Genomic DNA, 19,155 nt, shown 5'->3' with positions numbered 1-19,155 from the left:
CAGTATGAAAATTTAGCAAAACTTTCCCATTTAGAGCCTAGTTAAAGAAGATTATTTGATCTAATGTCAACTGGGTAAAACCACCTTAATTCAAATGATTCAGATTTTGAAAGCCTAAAAATATGAACCAGTTTTCTGTGCTATAAAAAGTTACTAATATGATATAGAAGAAGAAATATACAGCATAGAAATTAAAAATCTGGAAGGATCCTTAGAGATTATCTTTCATTTTACAAAAGAGGAGGGAAAGACATAAAATGACTAGCCCATATAGCTTGTGTGCTATGGTGAAACTGGTCTTTAAAAATATATACTCAACACTGTACTCTTGCCTAAAATGCCTTTACCCTTCTTATAAAATTACTCGAATCCTAAGACTCATTCAAAGATATGAGAACCTACACGAAGGCTTGTTGCAAACATAAAGGTCACAGAAGAGGGAGAATACAAAGTGCCAAGCACAGGGCCTGATAAAGACACTATGCTCACTGGTGGCAACTGGCTCAGCTTAAGTCCCATCTGTTCCTATCTGTTCCACTACGAAAATGTACAATCAGCGATAGGTACGACCAATCCCGTTGTCTGTGATCTTTCCCAGATTGCGCATAAGGGGCATTCTCCTATCTATGCTCTCATTTATTTATAACTTAGCATGCACTACTTGAAGCTGTTATTTATTTTTTAATGCAGAAGTTCTCTCTCAAACTGTAAATAACAATTAAGTTCAAACAGCAGCTTAAGAAAATACTAAACTTAAAGTTTATAATATTTGATATTTATATAATTACAATAAGACAAGCACAGGCTGTGATTTCCATGCTCTTTGGCTATTTTAAAGTATGCATTTCTTGATTGGACTCAAAGGCCTCAAAAGGTCTTAAATGGTATCTTTCAGAACATTTTAAAATAGGAATTTCAAATTTTGTGATCTGATTATTTCCTTAGTAAAGATTTCTAAAAATAGAAATATTTTTCTATGTACATACCATATGTATGTACATACAAAGGGGAGATATATCATGATTCTATAATAATATATGTCAATAGCTTTTCAGATACAAATAACTACCATGTTTATCAGTTAGCTATTAGGATACAAATAGTAGATAATATTTATCTGAAGAAAAGTGCCAGTTATGGTATTTTTAATGAATAATTCAGTAATTTTAAAAAAATTTATTTATTTTATTTATTTACTTTTGGTTGCGTTGGGTCTTCATTGCTGCGTGTATGCTTTCTCTAGTTGCGGTGAGCGGGGGCTACTCTTCATGGCGGTGTGCAGGTTTCTCACTGCAGTGACTTCTCTTGTTGCGGAGCACGGGATCTAGGCACGCAGGCTTCAGTAGTTGTGGCCTGTGGGCTCTAGAGCGCAGGCTCAGTAGTTGTGGTGCACAGGCTTAGTTGCTCGGTGGCATGTGGGATCCTCCCGGACCAGGGATCGAACCCGTGTCCTCTGCATTGGCAGGCGGATTCTCAACCGCTGCGCCACCAGGAAAGTCCCTAATTCAGTAATCTTAACAAGCTGAGGGCAGTGAGAATCACAGAATTCTAGAACTTAAACCTTGCCAAGCTTTTCAGTACTATCCAAATTTCTATATACAGGAAAAATGAAACCCAGAGTAGTTAAATAACTTATCCAAAGCTACACAGTGATTTACTGGCAGAGCCTGGGCTCAGCTCTAAGTTCTTATACTGAGAAATACAATACAAGCTTCTTTTATGGATGATTTTTAAAAGTTAGAAAATGCTTCCTCAAAATGCAGCATGTGAATACCCATTAGGAGGGTTACTATCAAAAAAAACAGAGAACAAGTGTTGGGGAGGACGTGGAGAAATTGGAACCCTCAAATTGGAAATTGGGAATATAAGATTAAAAGCAGATTTACCATATGGTCCAAAAATTCCATTTCTGGGTATATACACAGAAAAACTGAAAGCAGGGTCTCAAACGAATATTCGTACATCCATGTCTATAGAAGGATTATTCACAATTGCCAAAAGGTGGAAACAACCCAACTGTTCATTGACTTATGAACATATAAACAAAATATGGTAGTACATACAATGGAATATTAGTCAGCCTTAAAAAGCAAGAAGATTTCTGACACATTACAACATGGATGAGCCTTAAGGACACTGTGCAAGTGAAATAAGTCAATCACAAAAAGAAAAACACTGGATAATTCCACTTATATGAGTTACCTAGGGAAGTCAAATACATTGAGACAGAATATAGAACGATGGTTGCAGGGTGAATGGGGAGTTACTCTTTAATGGGTGTGAAGTTTCAGTTTTGCAAGATGAAAAGAATTCTGAAAATGGATAGTGGTTATAGTTGTACCACAATATGAATGTACTTAATGACACTGAATTGTAGACTTAAAAATGGTTAAGATGGGGTCTTCCCTGGTGGCACAGTGGTTGAGAATCTGCCTGTCAATGCAGGGGACACGGGTTCGAGCTCTGGTCTGGCAAGATCCCACATGCCGTGGAGCTACTAAGCCCGTGCGCCACAACTACTGAGCCTGCGCTCTAGAGCCTGTGAGCCACAACTACTGAGCCCATGTGCCACAACTACTGAAGCCTGTGCACCTAGAGCCCGTGCTCCACAACAAGAGAAGCCACCTTAATGAGAGGCTTGTGCACCGCAACGAAGAGTAGCCCCCGCTCACTGCAACTAAAAAGAAAGCCCATGCACAGCAACAAAGACCTAATGCAGCCAAAAATGAATATATTTATTAAAAACATAAAGTTAAAAAAATGGTTAAGATGGTAAATTTTAGGTCATGTGTAGTTTACCATAATTTTTTTTAAAGGCAATATGTTAAAAATTACTTACATTTGATGCTGGCACTCATGCTTAGTGGAACTGAGCAGTCTACTGCAGCTGAAAGAAAGATCAGTTGTTTAATATTATTCTTAATTTTTATAAATGACAATAAATATCAAATGCGAAAATCACAAAAAGTTCCAGAACTTGCACTTCCTTGTTTTGATTTTTATGCTACTTATAGAGATGAAAAATACCTTTGATAAAAAATATACTGGTTGGGATTAACAGCTCATTAGATACTGCAGAAGGAAATATTAGTGAACTTGAAAACACAGCAATATAAATATTCAAAATGAAACAGAGTAAAGACTGGAAAACAAATGTGCAGAGCATCACTGACTTAACCTACCTGTATCACTCACTTAACATACTTGTAAACTGGAGTCCCAAAACAAGCTTGAGAAAATAAAAGAGCAGAATTGGAGCACCTACATTATCTAATTTCAAGACTTACTGTAATGCTATAGTGATGACGGCAGTGTGGTATTCTAATAGACAAACAGATCAACAGAACTGAAGAGTAAGTCCAGAAACAGACTCTTGCATATGGTCAATTGTCTTTTAAAAAGTGCCAAGGCAGTTCCATAAGGAAAGGACAATCTCTTCAACAGATAGTACTTCAATATTTAGATATCCATAGGCAAAAAAGTGATCCTTATATCATACCTTATAAAAAAACTAACCCAAAATGGATTATAAACTGAAATGTAGGAGCTAAAACTTATACTTCTAGAAGAAAACACACAAGAAAATCTTAATGACCTAAGATTAGGCAAAGATTTCTTAAACAGGATATGAAAAGCATAAACTATTAAAAATTTGAAAAGCTGGACTTGATTTCACATATAACAAAATATTTTTCTTTAGATTTTTTAATCATTTAAAATATAAACTTCAGAAAACATGAACCAAAATTTAAAAACTTTAGCTCTTCTAATGATAAAATTAAAAAATAAAAGACACTGGTGAAAAACTGGTGGAATTCAAATAAGGTCTGTATTTAATAATATTGTGTCAATATTAATTTCCTGGTTTTAATAATTGTATTATAGCTTTGGAAGATTTTGACATCAGGGAAAGCTGGGTGAAGGGTTTCTTTGACATTCTGTACTATTTTTGCAACTTTTCTGTAAGCCTAAAGTTATTTCATAATAAAAACTTCAGAAAATGAAAAGACAAGTCACAGACTGGGAGAAAATATTTGCAAAATATGTATCTGACATAGGACCCATATTCATATAAAGAGAACTCTTAAAACTTAATACTAAGAAGACAAACAATCCATTTTTTAAAAATGGGCAAAAAATTTAAATAGATATTTCACCAAAGAAGATATACAGATGGCAAATAAGCATAAGAAAAGTTGCTCAATGAAAAGGGAACCCCTGGGCACTGCTGGTGGGATTGTAAATTGGCACAATCACTATGGAAAACAGTATGAAGGTTCCTCAAAAAATTAAAAATAGAACTACTATATGATTCAGTAATTCCACTTCTGGGAATTTACCTGAAGGAAATAAAAACAGTAATTAAAAAGCTATATGCACTCCAATGTTCACCGCAGCATTATCCACAATAGCCAAGATATGGGAGCAAGCTAAGTGACTATTGATAGATGAATGAATAAAGAAGATGTGGTGTACATATATGATGGAATATTACTCAGCCATAAAAAATGAAATCTTGTCTTTTGCTATAACATGAATGGATCTAGAGGGTATTATGAGAAGTGAAATAAGTCAGACAAAAAAGACAAATACTGTATGATCTCGCTTATATGTGGAATCCGAAAAACAAAACGAACAAACAAAATGAAAAGACTCAGATACAAAGAGTAAATGAGTGGTTGCCAGAAAGGAGGGAGCTGGGAATGGGGGGCAAAATAGGTGAAGGGGATTAAGAGGTACAAGCCTCCGTTTATACAATAAATAAGCCACGGATAAGTACTACATAGCATAAGGAATAGGGTCAATAATATTGCAATTAACTTTTTATGGGGACAGGTGGTTAGTAGACTTGGTGATCATTTCATAATGTATGCAAATGTCAAATCACTATGTAGTACACCTGAAACGTAATATTGTATGTCAACTATATTTCAATTAAAAAAAGGGAAAAAAAAGTTGCTCAACATCATTAGACATTAGGGAAATAGAAACTAAAACCCTATGAGATACCATTACATATCCACTAGGACTGCCAATAGGAAGTGTTGGTGAGGATGTGGAAGTGATGGAAATGAAAAATGTCACTGTGGAAAACAGTCTGGCAGTTTCTTATAAAGTTAAACATACACTTTACCATATTACACCACCATTCCACTCCTAGTAAATAAATTTATCCAAGTGAAATGGAAACATACATTCAAAGATTCTATGTGAATGTGTACAGCAGCTTTATTCCTAATTGCCAAAAGTGAGTCAATACAATCCAGATGTCCACCAACTGACGAAGTGATAAGCTAATTGTGGTATATTCATTAAATGGAATACTGCTTAGCAATAACAAGGAAGAAATACTGAACATGGATTAGTTTTAAAAGTGTTAACTAATTGAAATAAGCCAGACCCAAAATGATACATATTGTATAATTCCATTTATATGAAATTCTAGAAAAGGCAAAACTATAGTGAGAGAAAGGAGATCAGTGGTTGCCAGGAACTGGAGGGAAGAGAGTGATTGCAAAGGACCAGGGAGAACCTTTTGGGATGATGAAAATGTTCTATACCAGGAGTCAGTGAACATTCTCCGTAAAGGAACAGAGAGCTAATTCTACAGGCTTTGCAGGGTGATACAGCCTCTGTCACAACTAGTCAACTCTGCCTTTTAGTGTAAAAGCCACCATAGACGATGTGTAAAAGAATGAATGTGACTGTGTTTATTTATGGATGACAGAATTTCAATTTTATGTAACGTTCACATGTTACAAAATATTATTCTTCTGATTTTTTTCAACCATTTAAAAATATAAATAGCACTCTTAGTTCAGGAGCTGTACAAAAACAGGTGGCAGGATGACTTGGCCTGCAAGCTGTAGTTAACCCATCCTTCTTTTATAGCATGACTGTAGTGGTGATCATAAAAAATGTATATATTTTTCAAAAATTTCAACTGTACACTTAAAATTAGTTCATTTTATTGTATTTAAGTTACACCTCAATAAGGCTGACAAAAAGAAAAAAATTGTAGTTACCATCTTCTCTGTGTAGCTTCTTCAAATTTGAAAACAGAAGAGAAGATCATAAACTTTTGTTATATTAAGATCAGCATCTAATCGCAAAAATATATTAGGAATAACAGGTAAAATGAAACAACATAGATATTACATTCAAATACAGTTAATAAAAATGGCATTTTGAATTTGCTAGGTATATAGAGTCTGTGGTTGGTATCTTACTACACCAAACACAAACCCATGGGTATATAATGTATTCATTTTTGCTACAGATTTACACTAATTAGAAGTGAAGCTGAGAAGGGTTTAAATTGGGTACAGAAAGTTAACATTTGCACGTTTTTACCTTTGGCTGAAAGGATTTTATTATAGTGAACAGCCATGTGATTCTTGACCAGTTGGAGGGTACTTAGTCTGAGAGAGGAGGAGTCAGTGCAAAAAGCTAAAAATTAAAACATATTTAATCATTATATATTTAAAATATAAAAGTCATCATGAGATAAACAAGTTACTGATTATTAAGCTCCTTTTTATAAAATGTTCTGAAGTTTAACCATGGAGATACTGACATTATATCTGTGATGCTGAATATGTCCTAGCTGTCACCTTGCACTGATAACGAGCTATTCACTACTTTGCGTTCAAACCTTTCTAGGAATAAGTTTTACAAGCCTGAGAGTTTTGGGAAGAGACTGAGAAATATAATCTACCATTACATTTACAAAACTATTTATCGACAGCTCTCAATCTCATAACTAAAAATGTTTAGCTGCTTGCCTGATGATAAAATAATGTTACCATTGTTAACACTTGAATACATGGAGTCTGGGAAATCAAACAAATGCCAAACTCCGAAACTCTAGGCAAAGGTTCTATTCTGAGATGCAAACTTCTAATTTTACATCTGAAAACAAGACCTACAAATCTGTTTACTGCATTCTTTTTGAAGTATTAGGACTATCTTAAGACAAGTATAATTACAAAGAAATTGGATGACATTAAACTTCTTGACCTCCTCTAAACTGTTAAAAGAAATCTTAGAATTAAGCATGTATATATTAGTTTAAATGTATAAAATGTAAATGTAGGCATAACTTTTTTAAATATTAAAAAGTTTTTGAGAATACATGCATGTGGTTAAAACTTATAGCTAAAATGGCATAGAGACATTGAAAAAGAAGTGAATTTCCTGCCCTGACCCCTAGGGCAGAATTTCCTTCCAAGCAAATTCTATGCATAATAAAAGTATATACAATAATGATAATCTTGACACTAATACTACAACTACTACTAAAAACATTTATTGAATAGGTACCATGCATATATTGCTCTAAGCTCTTTACCTGTAAAAACTCATTTAGTCGTTATTATCACCATTTAATAGACGTGCAAACTGAGGCAGAGAGATGTGAGTAAGGTCTTCAAGGTCACACAGCTGATAAAGGATGCAGTTTAGATGTGAACCAAGGCAACCTCATACTTACAATCACTATTCCTATACCAGCTCTGCACATATATTCTTTAAAAAAAAGTTAGTATACGACATATTGTTCTTTATCCTGCTTTTCTATATATGTATCTTTTAAAACTAGTTCAAAATTTTTATTTAAAAATTGATTTTCAAAGTTTATGATTCTGGCTCTATGTGTATATATGCTTTATTACAAAGAAATAAATGAAGTAACGGAAAATGATTCTTCTTTCACATTTGGAGGATCAGTATAAAGGATTTTTCATGTAAGTAAGGAAAGAAGGACTTTCAATTAGTATTTTGCCTAAAAACCCAGGCTAAAACATTTTAAGCTATAATTATAAAAATACTTTAAATGTACATTAAAATTTACTTTAAAGGCTTTAAAATGTGAAAACATCTACAGAATACAGATTCCGCTTTCATAGAATCTAGAAGTCCAACTGGATAAAGAGGCCCAGTTGGATAAGTGTTTGCTCCTGATACAAAATGCATTTTTCAAGGGCTCTTTTCCTCTGCACAGCTTTTCCTTTTCAGTGCTGTGTCTTTAACAATCTGCTAATCACCATTTTAACAAGGAAGGCATGCCTTCAGCCAGGGTAGTTGGCCAGCAAAGAGAAGAGCTGGGCTGGAGCTGCAGCAGGGAGCACAAGGTAGCAAGGTCCACATCCAGGGCATGATGGGCTCCTAAATTCTCTAACCTCAAGAATTCCTATAATATGTAATTATAATTGATAATATGAAGTTCAAATATTGATTAAATGAAGTATTTTTTCATCATGTTATATAATTTACAAATAAAGGAAACACACTTGGTCAATCTTTTAACAATCTTTTACCATTTTAAGTACCTCACTTACCATTACTTTTGGTGCTCAAGTGTCCTTTAAATAGGCAGGGTGGACCATATCTGGGAAGGACAGAGGTTGCTCTGACTTTTAACAAAAAAACATGAATTAGGATAAATGAAACACAACTTTCACAAAGACACTACTGAACACATAAAAAATAATAAACTTATCTTTACCAAAATTGTTTAAAATTTTATTCAATCATATTACTAACCAGCAATGATATATCACACAAAAATTCGGCGGCCATAGATAAAAGGCTTTCTCTTTTAAGAAAATAAGTAATTTTCAAAACAGTTGTGCCTTGAGGCTTACGTTTCACTGGATAAAATGATAAACACATTAATTATGTTATTTGATATATACTGACTTTATTCAGTAAATCACTGACCTACTGGTTTTTAAATGATTTTGAGACAGAACACAACTAGATTTTCAGTTGATACATATGATTAACTATTTCAGTTAATCATAGGCTGGTCTGTCCTTAAAAATAACTTTAAGTAATCCTCTCACAAAGTAATTTGGTAAATTATAAATTATACAGTATAATATTATTATATATAAGTATATAAAAATGTCAGAATCAGAACTTAATGATTAAAGATGTCTTAAGGTTCATCTAGTCCAACCCACTTACCCTCTTGGTTGGATTCTATCTAAACATCTTATATTCATAAATTTATTCATTCATTCATTCATTCATTCATTTATTCATGGCTGTGTTGAGTCTTCACTGCTGCCCATGGGCTTTCTCTAGTTGCGGTGAGTGGGGGCTACTCTTTGTTGCAGTGCGTGGGCTTCTCACTGCAGTGGCTTCTCTTGTTGTGGAGCACGGACTCTAGGCACCCGGGCTTCAGTAGTTGTGGCATGTGGGCTCAGCAGTTGTGGCTCGTGGGCTCTAGAGCGCAGGCTAAGTAGTTGAAGCCCACGGGGTTAGCTGCTCTGCAGCATGTGGGATCTTCCCCAACCAGGGCTCGAACCCGTGTCCCCTGCAATGGCAGGTGGATTCTTAACCACTGAGCCACCAGGGAAGTCCCTAAACATCTTATATTTAAAAGCACCTCTAGTGATGGAAAACTCACTCTGTCCCCTAAAGTCAGTGTCTCATGTTTCAGACCAGATAGGCTGTCAGAAAATTATATATATACTTTATCACAAAATAACTTCTCTCCCGAAAAAGTGATTGTGTTTTGAGGGGTAACCTCCAAGATAGGAAGGCTGAGTTACAGAGTTTAATGGAATTTAACGTGCAAAATATAGTGTATCCCAAGACATGTTTTAAGTGGGTAAAATGGCCAGTCTGCTATCAGGTGAACTCTTATAAGCTATAAAGGTGTGGGGAAGACACAAAGTCTGGAAGAAATATGATGTTTGAAAATAGAAAAAGAGCTATCGAGATAGTAGAACTAAAGTCTAGGATCAGAGAACAAAGCCTGTCAGAACAGACTAAAACAAAAAACAATCTGAGATCAGAATACCCAAGAAGCTCCTTCTACATCATAGGCCAGAGAGCCAGAAGGAAAACTATTAACTTATTTAGGACAAGAGAAGTCAAGGTGATACCACTTGAGCTGGTAATGAAGACAGTCATGAAATTAGCATAGTTTTTGCCCGGAGAGAGAGACTAAACATGAAAAGAGCAAACTAACCAACAAACTCTCAAGCAAACCTTATTTCTCCAGAGGGAAAAAAGTGTTGACTTTTTGCCTGCCCAGAATCCAATGCCCCTTTATCTGGAAATAGGACCTCAACCTGCTTGGGGAACCACTCCTCCCCTCTCTTAGCCCAGCTGGTTCAAGTGGAGCCCACTGCTCAGAGGTGGGCATATCACCCCAAACTGGCCAGCAATGATGACTGAATCAGGAATGACTATGTGACCCAAGCCCAGCCAATGAGACATAATCATGGGACTTTTACTGGAACTCTTAGGAAATTCCTAGAACATAAATAAGCGTGGCACTACTGGTGGCCATCTTGCACAACACAATGGGAACCTGTCTGAGAACGAAGCCTACACAGAGGGAAGTGTAACCAAGACCAAACGAGATCCCTGGTAACATCGTCTGAGTATTGGGATCTAACCATGTTTGAAGCTCTACCCTCCCTAGCCTATTCGTACATGAACTCAAAAAGTCCTATTTTAGCTTAAGCCATCTTGAGTTGGGCTTCTTCACCTGTAGTCAAATGCTAACTTACTGAATACCGCTAACTGTGCCTGGCACTGTTCTAAGCACTTTGTAGAAGCAAATTCACTTAATCCTTACAACAATCCTATGAGGGGTACTATCATTATCCCCACTTTATAGATGAAGCACAAAGAGGTAAGCATGTAATTTCCCCAAGATTACACAACTACTATGTGACAGATTGCAGGTCTGAACCTAGGCAGTCTGGCTTCTGAGTCAACCATTACACTATCTTGATCAATGTAAATTGCTTAGGGCTCAAACCATGCTCCAAGCTACTATATCAAGTGAAACAGGCTAAGAAGTATGTAGTTTATTCCCTGTATGCAGTTTATTCCCTCCAAATTCCTTTCTAATGTATGTGTGTTTCCCTTCAGTTCACAGAAAAAGAAAAAGCAGGTATATCTAGAGAAGTTAGAAAGCACAATGTCAGAGAGAATAAATGACAAAAGATAAATTATAACGTTAGATGTCTTAATATTTTGTGCTCTTGAAAGCATCAAAGGTAACCTCTTAATGAAATCAAAGAAATTTAGAAAGTGCAATACTTTCAGTTAAAATTAAGTATTTTAGCTCTGGCTAAAATTACTTATGGTTTCCTATTAATAATTATGGTATAGGAGAACTGACTACCCTACATCTCTGATGAATATTACATTTTGTTTAAAAACTCAAAATAAAATACAACGTTTGATACTATATATTATATAATGTCCTAAAAATGAAGCTAATTAAATTGGCTAAGTTATAAAAATAGAAACCTTTTTACATTTTGACATGAGCCTGACTTTAAAAATAATTTAATTAATAAATACTGACACTAAGTCTTACTAAGTCTATTATATTCTAAATTTTACATATATCCTTTCCCATGCTCCCACTTCTACCATGGGATAGTTAAGTAAAACAATGGCTCTCGGGTTTCACATTCATCACACCTGGATTCAAAGCCTGTTGTGCCACTTAACTGTGACCTTGGCAAGTTACTTATGATCTTTTAGTTTCTTCACTGTAAAATGAGAATACCTATGTACAAGATGTTCTGTGGATTGAAAAACGTTAACTTGGGAATAGTTTCTGGTACACAGCAAGAGTAATGTTAGCCTATGTGGTAAAACTTCTGAAAACCACTAACAGCACTTTCGTTTGCTTTTTCTGGAACTTAGGTGGCAAGGTGTCAGAGTATACCGTTTGGTGATCAATGAATAGTTATCTCCTACATTTAGAACAGCACTTATTTTGATCAATGATTACATAATAGAGGTGCACTTGTATTCAAAGCAAGACTTGTTGCAAGGAACCATCCAGCAGCTTGGTTTAAAGGTACAGTTTAAAATAGATAAGAACACTGAATTGGGAGAAGAGGTCTGAAGACTGCCTTATCTGCCTCACTCAGAAAGTGCGAAGATGCATATTATTTGGACTGGGCTGACTCCTAGAAATTTAAAGTTATATGGCTCAAATTGTTCCACAGTGATGTACATTTTAACCCAGAGTATTCAGTCAAGGGCAGGTATACATAGTGAGCATGGATTAGTCCTTTGCTCCTAAAACTGTAGCCAGCAATGCTGCATCATTTGGAAGCTTATTAGAAATGTAAAATCTCAGCCCCGCCCCCCCCCCCGCATCAGACTTACTGAATCATAACCAGCATTTTAACAAGATTCCTAGGTGATTCCTATTCGCACTAAAGTTAGAGAATCCCTGGGTTACTCAATGGTGTTTTTTTTCGGGGGGGGCGGGGACGGGGTTACTGTATGAAGGATTTTGTATTTACTGAGTACTTACAATGTGCCAGGAGCTTTGTATGTATTATCCGCATTTAATCCTCAAGATTAAATGGGTGTTTTTACCCATTTAATGTAAAAAAAAATCCATGGGTGTTTTTACCACCACCCATGGTTCGAGATGAGGAAACTGAGGCTCACCCCTCGGGAGTGCAGCGGGGCTTAATTTTGGGCCCAGGGAGGTCTGACTCCAAAGACCACATTTGGTTCCTCTGCCTCCGACCCCGAATTCAGGGGACAGGGCCTCCTGGAGTCAGGGCAACAAATTCTGAGCAAGAAGTGGATCTGTGAATCCCGCAAGCAGGGCTTCATCCCGGGCGAGAGGCCTGGGCAGCTCGGGGCAACACTCGGGTCAACACCGGCGACTAAGCAGGGGTCGGGGAGCGCCCAGCGCGCGGCCTCGTCCCGCGCGGCCCGTTACCCGGACCCCAGACCCGAGGGTCGGAGAGCGGGTCGACGCGAGATGGCGGTCGCCCGCGACAGCTGCCCTTTACCTCTCCGGCTGCCATCCATGCTTAGATCCTCTTGCAGCCGCCGTGGGGACACGCTGGGTCCCCTTTGGTCCTTCCCGGGGCCGCGCCGGCCCCCGCAGCAGACGTTTGGCGAGAAAGAAGCCGCGGGCGGCGGCAGGAGCTGAAGACTGACGCAAAGCAGGTTGCTAAGTGCAGGCTCCAAGGCGCCGGGATTGTGACGTCACGGCGCAGGGAGGTGCGCTCCCGCGGCCCCGCAGCCCCGCCCCCCGCCGCAGAGGACGCTAGGGTGGACGGACTGGGCGGGGAAAGAGCCCCAAGTGCCAGTCTGTTGCTCTGGATCTCTGCTAGTAGTCCACAGAGCGGCCGCCAGTCAGGAGTCGAGCCACCAGCACCTGGCAGGCCTCATCCCTTCGGGAAGAGAGGGAAGAGATGGTAGTCTCATCTGGCATCCATGTCCCTTGGGTCCCGGAAGGAAGTCAAACGCAATTGGGTAACATTTAACCAGCTCCAAATAATTAAATTTCCAAGCAGTACGTGAACATTTGGATTAGTGAAAATCCTGGGGATGAAAAACATCTACATATTTATATCTTAATTCTTAACCCCAGTAATCAGTTTGCATTTCCTTTCTGCTTACTGAGCTTCCTCCATCCTCTTCCACCACCCCCCTCCTCCTTTTTTATCTTAAGGCGCCAATGTGTTTTCCTTTATGATGGAAGAGAGTTGCAACATGAACAAGGCATTGATTTATCCGTGACTTTGAACAATTTGTTTAATTTTGAAGCAGTTACTTTTGAATTCTTGGAAATAAGAACAGAATGGCGTGTGGAGCATAGTAATGTGTCACTTCTCAGCAGCAGCTCTACTGACATTTTGGGCTGGATTCATAATTCTTTGTTGGGGGGTGGCTGTCCTGTGCACTGTAGGATGTTTAGCAGTATCCCTGGCCTCTATGCACTGCATGCCAGTAGCAACCCACCCACTCCACCCCTGGTTGTGACAAAAAATGTCTCCAGCTGTTGCCAAAGTTCCCCTGAGAGGCAAAACCGCACACAGACACATACACACACACATACACGCCCCCAACCTCTGCTGTAATGGAAAAAGTACTGGCTTTGGAGTCAGATATGTGGAACTTAATTGTGAGTGTTTTGCCACAGTTAGTTCCTAAATTTCTTGAATTAGTTTCCAAACCTCTCCAAGCCTCAAGCCCCTCTTTTCTAAGATGTAAGAGATGCTACTAACTTTGTAGTTGTAAGGATTAACACATACAGTGCCTGGCAAAATGAGATGTTCAGAAAATAAAAGTTTTCTCTCTTCTAAGACTTTGTCTCGGAAGAACTTGGGTATCAGGAAATTCAGGCATAAGGGAGTAAGTCAGGAACACTATGAAAAGGAAAGGGGAATAAGCCAGAAATTCATCTGAACTCCTGATTCTCTAAAACTCTAGGGAAAGGAGAAAATTAGCTTCAAAATCTGAGAACTATGAAGTGTGTGTGATGGTTCTGTGGCCCCCAACAGCAGAAGTCATTTAGAAGGGTGCAGGGGTAGAGAGTCAGGTGTTACCGAGAGAACAAAAACACTCTTGCCTACCTACTTATTAATGCTTGAAATCCCTGTCTAAAAACATGAAACCTTTTATTCCACTACTAGCATCTGGAAAATATCTTGCGTATAATAGGCCTCCAGTAAGCATTTGTTAGATTGAATTACAACCAAAACATAAAGGGCAAACGCCTCTGGGAGAAGCAACACAGTGACTTGACTCACACAAAGGTGATGCCAGCTTCTCTTGTGAAAGTAGATTTTGGGTATCAAAAGTAAATTTGAGTTTCAGATAGGAAAGGGCCTCCACGATTAAGCGAGGACAGCAAAGTGCGAGAGGGTTCTGAAGACTATATTGCTTGCTATCCAACTTCAGCTGAAGCCATCCTCATTTCATTATTTTTCTTTTAAGTATTTTATTCCAATTCTTTCAAGAAGTGGACAATAGGGTCTTTCTCTCTCCAATTTTAGCAGAGAACATATTATCATAAGTGCATTTTAATTTGTCCTTGGCTTTCACTCTATGTGTATAAAGAAGAGAGAGAAGATCCTTTCTGGTTGCTGTTCCCAGGAGATAACCCATGATCATAGGCAGATGCATGCAGCCAATATGGGCTTATTGTAGATTTAGCTTCCAGGAACATGCTTCCACTGGGGAATCACCACCAGTTGCAATAGTCTTGGAGAAGAGACATTCCTGAAGACCTTTTGTTGAGTATTTAAACATGAATTTCTCATTGTTAAGAAATCATTCCAATGGTACATTTTTGTTATTGATATCTGGAGGCTTGTATCTGTATTTTAGAAGGAAAACAATTTTCTCCCTTAATGCATTGCTATGTTTACTTTTATTATTGAGTTTCTTCTTTTTGTCTTAGCTTGTCAGCTCAAAACTAAGACTTGTGCTCAGTTGCAATAACTATTCATAGCCTATTTTTCTATTTATCTCTTTAATTCCCTTTATTAGGCAGGTGGCTTTTATTCTTCTACTCTTATTTAATGGTTTAATCAAACCTATTTTTTAAAGCATTAAACATGAGGTTTATTTTAAGGATGAGTCCACTGTGTGTTATACTGACAGTAGATACAGGGCCAGAATAAGTTTGTAAATATTCATACATGTGTAAAAAAGACTGCAACTTACACATACTTTCTTTACTTGATTGAAAGACTTCTTATGGTACATAAAATGCTTTCTGTAGTTGATCTCAGCTTTGTTCACACTGAAGTGAGTTGCATCCAGGTTTTCTAAGCTCAAGACTGCTCAATTGCTGCTGCTGCCACCGTTGGTTTGTTTTCTTTCAGGATCAAGGTGGATACTTTCATATAAAATCTTGTTTTTAATTCCTTCTCTGGCAAGTCTTTCCTGGATTCTTAGCTTTGCATAATTATACCTACAATTGAACCAGCATCCTAAAGTTACCAAGATAAAACCTCCTACTTCCAACATCACGTGATCTTCTAATTCTACTGGTTAACAAAAAATGTCCAAAGCCAGCCTCAACAGATCCTAATGAGCCGTATAATATCGAATCCCGTGCATAGGGAATGTTTTCAACATCTGAAATTCATAGGAGCTTAAACGGCTTCCCCTTCCTGGGCTCCCCGGGCTCCAGCACAGCTGCCATGGGGACGGTCGGCGCCTTTGCCCCTAATCAAGCCTATTTTTAATTAGATGAGTTTGAAGCCCTTTGGAAATGGGGATATAAATAAAATAAACTATGTATTATTACATACCATAATATATAGCCTAATACATATATAGTTCATTTATTCTATTTTATTCTATATTATTTTAAGACATATTGTATTATTACATTTACATTTAATCTATATCTTTATAGAGTACCATTACTTGCATAATTCAGAGGATTCCTGGAATTTATATTTGTCTGCTTGGCCATGCTCAGTATCATCAATGAAAACTATCCAGTAAATGCAGTGAAAGCACCAAGAGGTAAAGGCCAAGATAATCTTTTCCCATTCAATGGCTCATTATGAACGTATTTTCATCTTTAAAGTCCCTGAAGGACAAAAATGAAGGACTTTTTTTAGGGAATATTTTTTAAGGTGTACCTATCAGGGCAGAGAAAAGAAATGAAATGAAATGATCAATGTGCCCTATATGTTGGCCCCAGTCTCAAAACAAAATCCCTTAGGTTTTGGTGGAAACCTTGGAAATTTGAGCTATTGACTATTTCTCAGTCATTCTCCAATCAAAATACTGTAGCTATTCATTCATCTAATAAGTAAATGAGAAAATGGAACTTCAGAGCTTGGCGGTATTAGCATGTTATGAAGTAATGGATTAATTTGCTGTTTGTCACTAGAGGGGGCTTTAGGAAAGTTTTAAGCTGCATCTCTATGAGGAAGACAGTCAAGCCATAGGAGGCAACATTAACTTACAAATCTTACTCAAGGAGTGTAAGGAGTGAAAAGCATTTTGAAACGTGACTTCAAGGTAGAGCTTCTCCAATAATTGTTAGTGACATATATACCGAGTTCTTTCTTGAACACAGGAAGAAATTACTGTATTATCTGAAGGCCCTTCATGAATAAAAAAATCTTCATCATTGTCAACCTATAACTTGAGTTTTCTTAATTTTATTGTTAAAGCTGGAGAGAACAGTAATGACCATAATCTCTATAAAGCAACATGTGCTTAACAGATAGAAAAAAAGGACAGATAGACAAAAAAAGAGTGATAATAGGATAAACTGATCCCAAATGACCATTTTGAGTTCTCGTAAGAAAAAGAACTCTGATATCTGAACACAAATATCATCTTGTCCATAGAAATTTATCAGAGCTGTAACACCACAGAGTTCACTGCACTTTTATGCTCCATTCCACACTTTATTTTCATTTTTCCTATATTTTAAAAGAGCACAAAATTATGACTCTGGAGGTAGCTTAGCTGGCTTCTTGTTTCTTGAAAAGAATCACTCATATCGTGACCCTTTGGAAAGGCTGCCAGAATTGCAGATATTAAGTCGGCTAGTAACTGTAATAGTCCTCCACAGCTCCAATTTCTCCCCAGCTGTGTTTCTTAAATCTTTCTGTCCAATTAAGAGAAGTCTCTGTGAACAGAACTTAAACATTCTATGGTTACTATGTAACCTGTCCCTATAGCTTAAGAAGAGCATTGTATCTATTTTTCCACTGCCAATCAGTTGCCCACAATATATCTGGGTGGAGGCTCAGACTGAAGTTTTGATAATCTCCACCTAATGCATTCTCTGTTTACAAATGGCTTCACCGCTAAAAAGAAAGCAAAGCACAAAACATAACAGAGCTGTTAGTTTATCCTGATATTATTTCTTTCAGTTAAAAAAATAGAGTTTGGAGTTTTAACGATTAGTGGATTTCTGGGAAGTTGCAATAAAGCTCCTATAGGTGCGTCTATGAATAGCAAATAGCCACATAAAATCGGTTAAAAAAACCCCTGAGTTGTAAGCCACCAACGAAAACCATCCTTTTATAATGCCCTACCTAGTTTTCCTAAGGGATTCAATCTCCACTCCAGACATAATGAAGGACAGAAATGAAGGACATTCGGGAATATTTAAATTTATATTGCATTAATTATTTCTTTATAATTTTGAGCAAATAAGCTTAGACAATGGAGATGCTCAATCTCTGACTTGCTTGGCTGAAATGTAGGGTTTCTCTTACCTTCTTTGAGTCCTTCCATTTCCTGGTCTGCAAACAACAGTTCAGTGTTCATTGTGTTTCATGTTTCAAAACAAAAATCGAAATTCTCCAACATTATGAAAATATGTAATGAAAACAGCTTCTTGTTATATAACGTTGTGTCCACTGAAGTTTATACCCATAGGCAACTTTACATTAAAGAAAAACATTATGAGTCAAGAAATGAATACAGGAGACCTTTCCCACAGTGAAGCCACAGTCTAGAAACTTTGGTCATGGGCTGGGCACAGAAAGATTTCCTCTGTTGTAAAGATTTCTTTTACAACATGCAGAGTGGATCCTTACGTAAGATAACTGGACATATAAGGTAGAATAAGTGATGCACTGAGCCTTATTAATTTACTTTCTAAACAAGGCTGGCAGTAAACAAATACTTTTCCTTGTATGTCAGAGAATGGGGGGGCTGGAAGGGTGCCAGTAATCACCAAGCCAAAAGCTTCATCTTGCAGAAAAGACTGCTAGAGCCCAGAGCATGTAATTAGCCCATGCAACTCAGCTTTCTGACTCCGGATTTAGTGCTCATTCCAGTAAATCAAGAAACAGGCAGATAACCAGACAATTATCTCAGTGACATTTCATTATGTATGTTTGCTCTTTTATGCGTCTACTACCTAAAACAATGGAAAATTTCTTTTATTGTGCAATCATGAACACATAAATGGAAAAGGTAAATGAGAATTTGCTTAAGTCCTTTGTCTTAGGCAAACCTGTACTTAAGCTGTCTGAGAGAAATGCAAATAGGTATATTTTAAAGTCATACATTTTTCTAAAAGACCAGCATATATGAGTCTTCCAAAATGAAAGTGAGCTCAGTTGAGCCCAGTTTTCTCCTACCCTGGAGATGTTTACTTTACCATAATCCGGAGATAATCTGTCATTCACATGGAGTTTGGGATCATTTTTCATTGGAGAATTAACCCCTCAGAAGGGGTAGCTTTTCTTTTGCAAGGATGGCGGAAAAGAATAACATTCGTGACTCTTCCTGTAAACTAAAAACTGCCATGCATTATTTCAACTAATATTAATGAGCACCTACTATGTTCAAGGCCCGTGCTCTTCAGCTCACATTTCCCCTCTTAGAGCCTACAGGACACAACCTTACCTTCTCCAGGTCATT

At 37.4% G+C, this 19,155-nt stretch overlaps 2 protein-coding genes across 9 annotated transcripts in view; both read right to left on the bottom strand.

Annotated features, from left to right (window-relative positions):
* SPATA7 (spermatogenesis associated 7) overlaps positions 1–12,975 on the bottom strand; it is a 35,943-nt gene extending 22,968 nt beyond the window's left edge. For 2 of the 8 annotated variants that reach the window (XM_004262481.4, XM_033418178.2), the window contains exons 1-4: positions 12,801–12,975; positions 8,340–8,414; positions 6,355–6,450; positions 2,840–2,887 (exon numbers count right to left, since the gene is read on the bottom strand). In XM_004262481.4, the coding sequence (XP_004262529.1) occupies positions 2,840–2,887; positions 6,355–6,450; positions 8,340–8,414; positions 12,801–12,819 (238 nt within the window). In that variant the 5' untranslated portion in view covers positions 12,820–12,975. Of the gene's footprint in view, positions 1–2,839; positions 2,888–6,026; positions 6,104–6,354; positions 6,451–8,339; positions 8,415–12,800 lie in introns of those variants that run through there. The other 6 variants (XM_049705279.1, XM_033418211.2, XM_033418197.2 and 3 more) reach the window with 5 other exon arrangements.
* A 2,499-nt stretch (positions 12,976–15,474) lies between these two features.
* Positions 15,475–15,952, bottom strand: LOC101280343 (cytochrome c oxidase assembly protein COX20, mitochondrial). The gene is given in 3 exon segments (XM_033431188.2): positions 15,475–15,765; positions 15,767–15,791; positions 15,927–15,952. Coding segments are annotated over 3 exon segments (228 nt in total). The 3' UTR covers positions 15,475–15,588.
* Between the last annotated feature and the right edge of the window lie 3,203 nt (positions 15,953–19,155).

Source organism: Orcinus orca, chromosome 2, assembly GCF_937001465.1.
Source record: "Orcinus orca chromosome 2, mOrcOrc1.1, whole genome shotgun sequence".
NCBI classification, from domain to species: domain Eukaryota; kingdom Metazoa; phylum Chordata; class Mammalia; order Artiodactyla; family Delphinidae; genus Orcinus; species Orcinus orca.
This window is presented reverse-complemented; position numbering and strand designations above follow the sequence as displayed.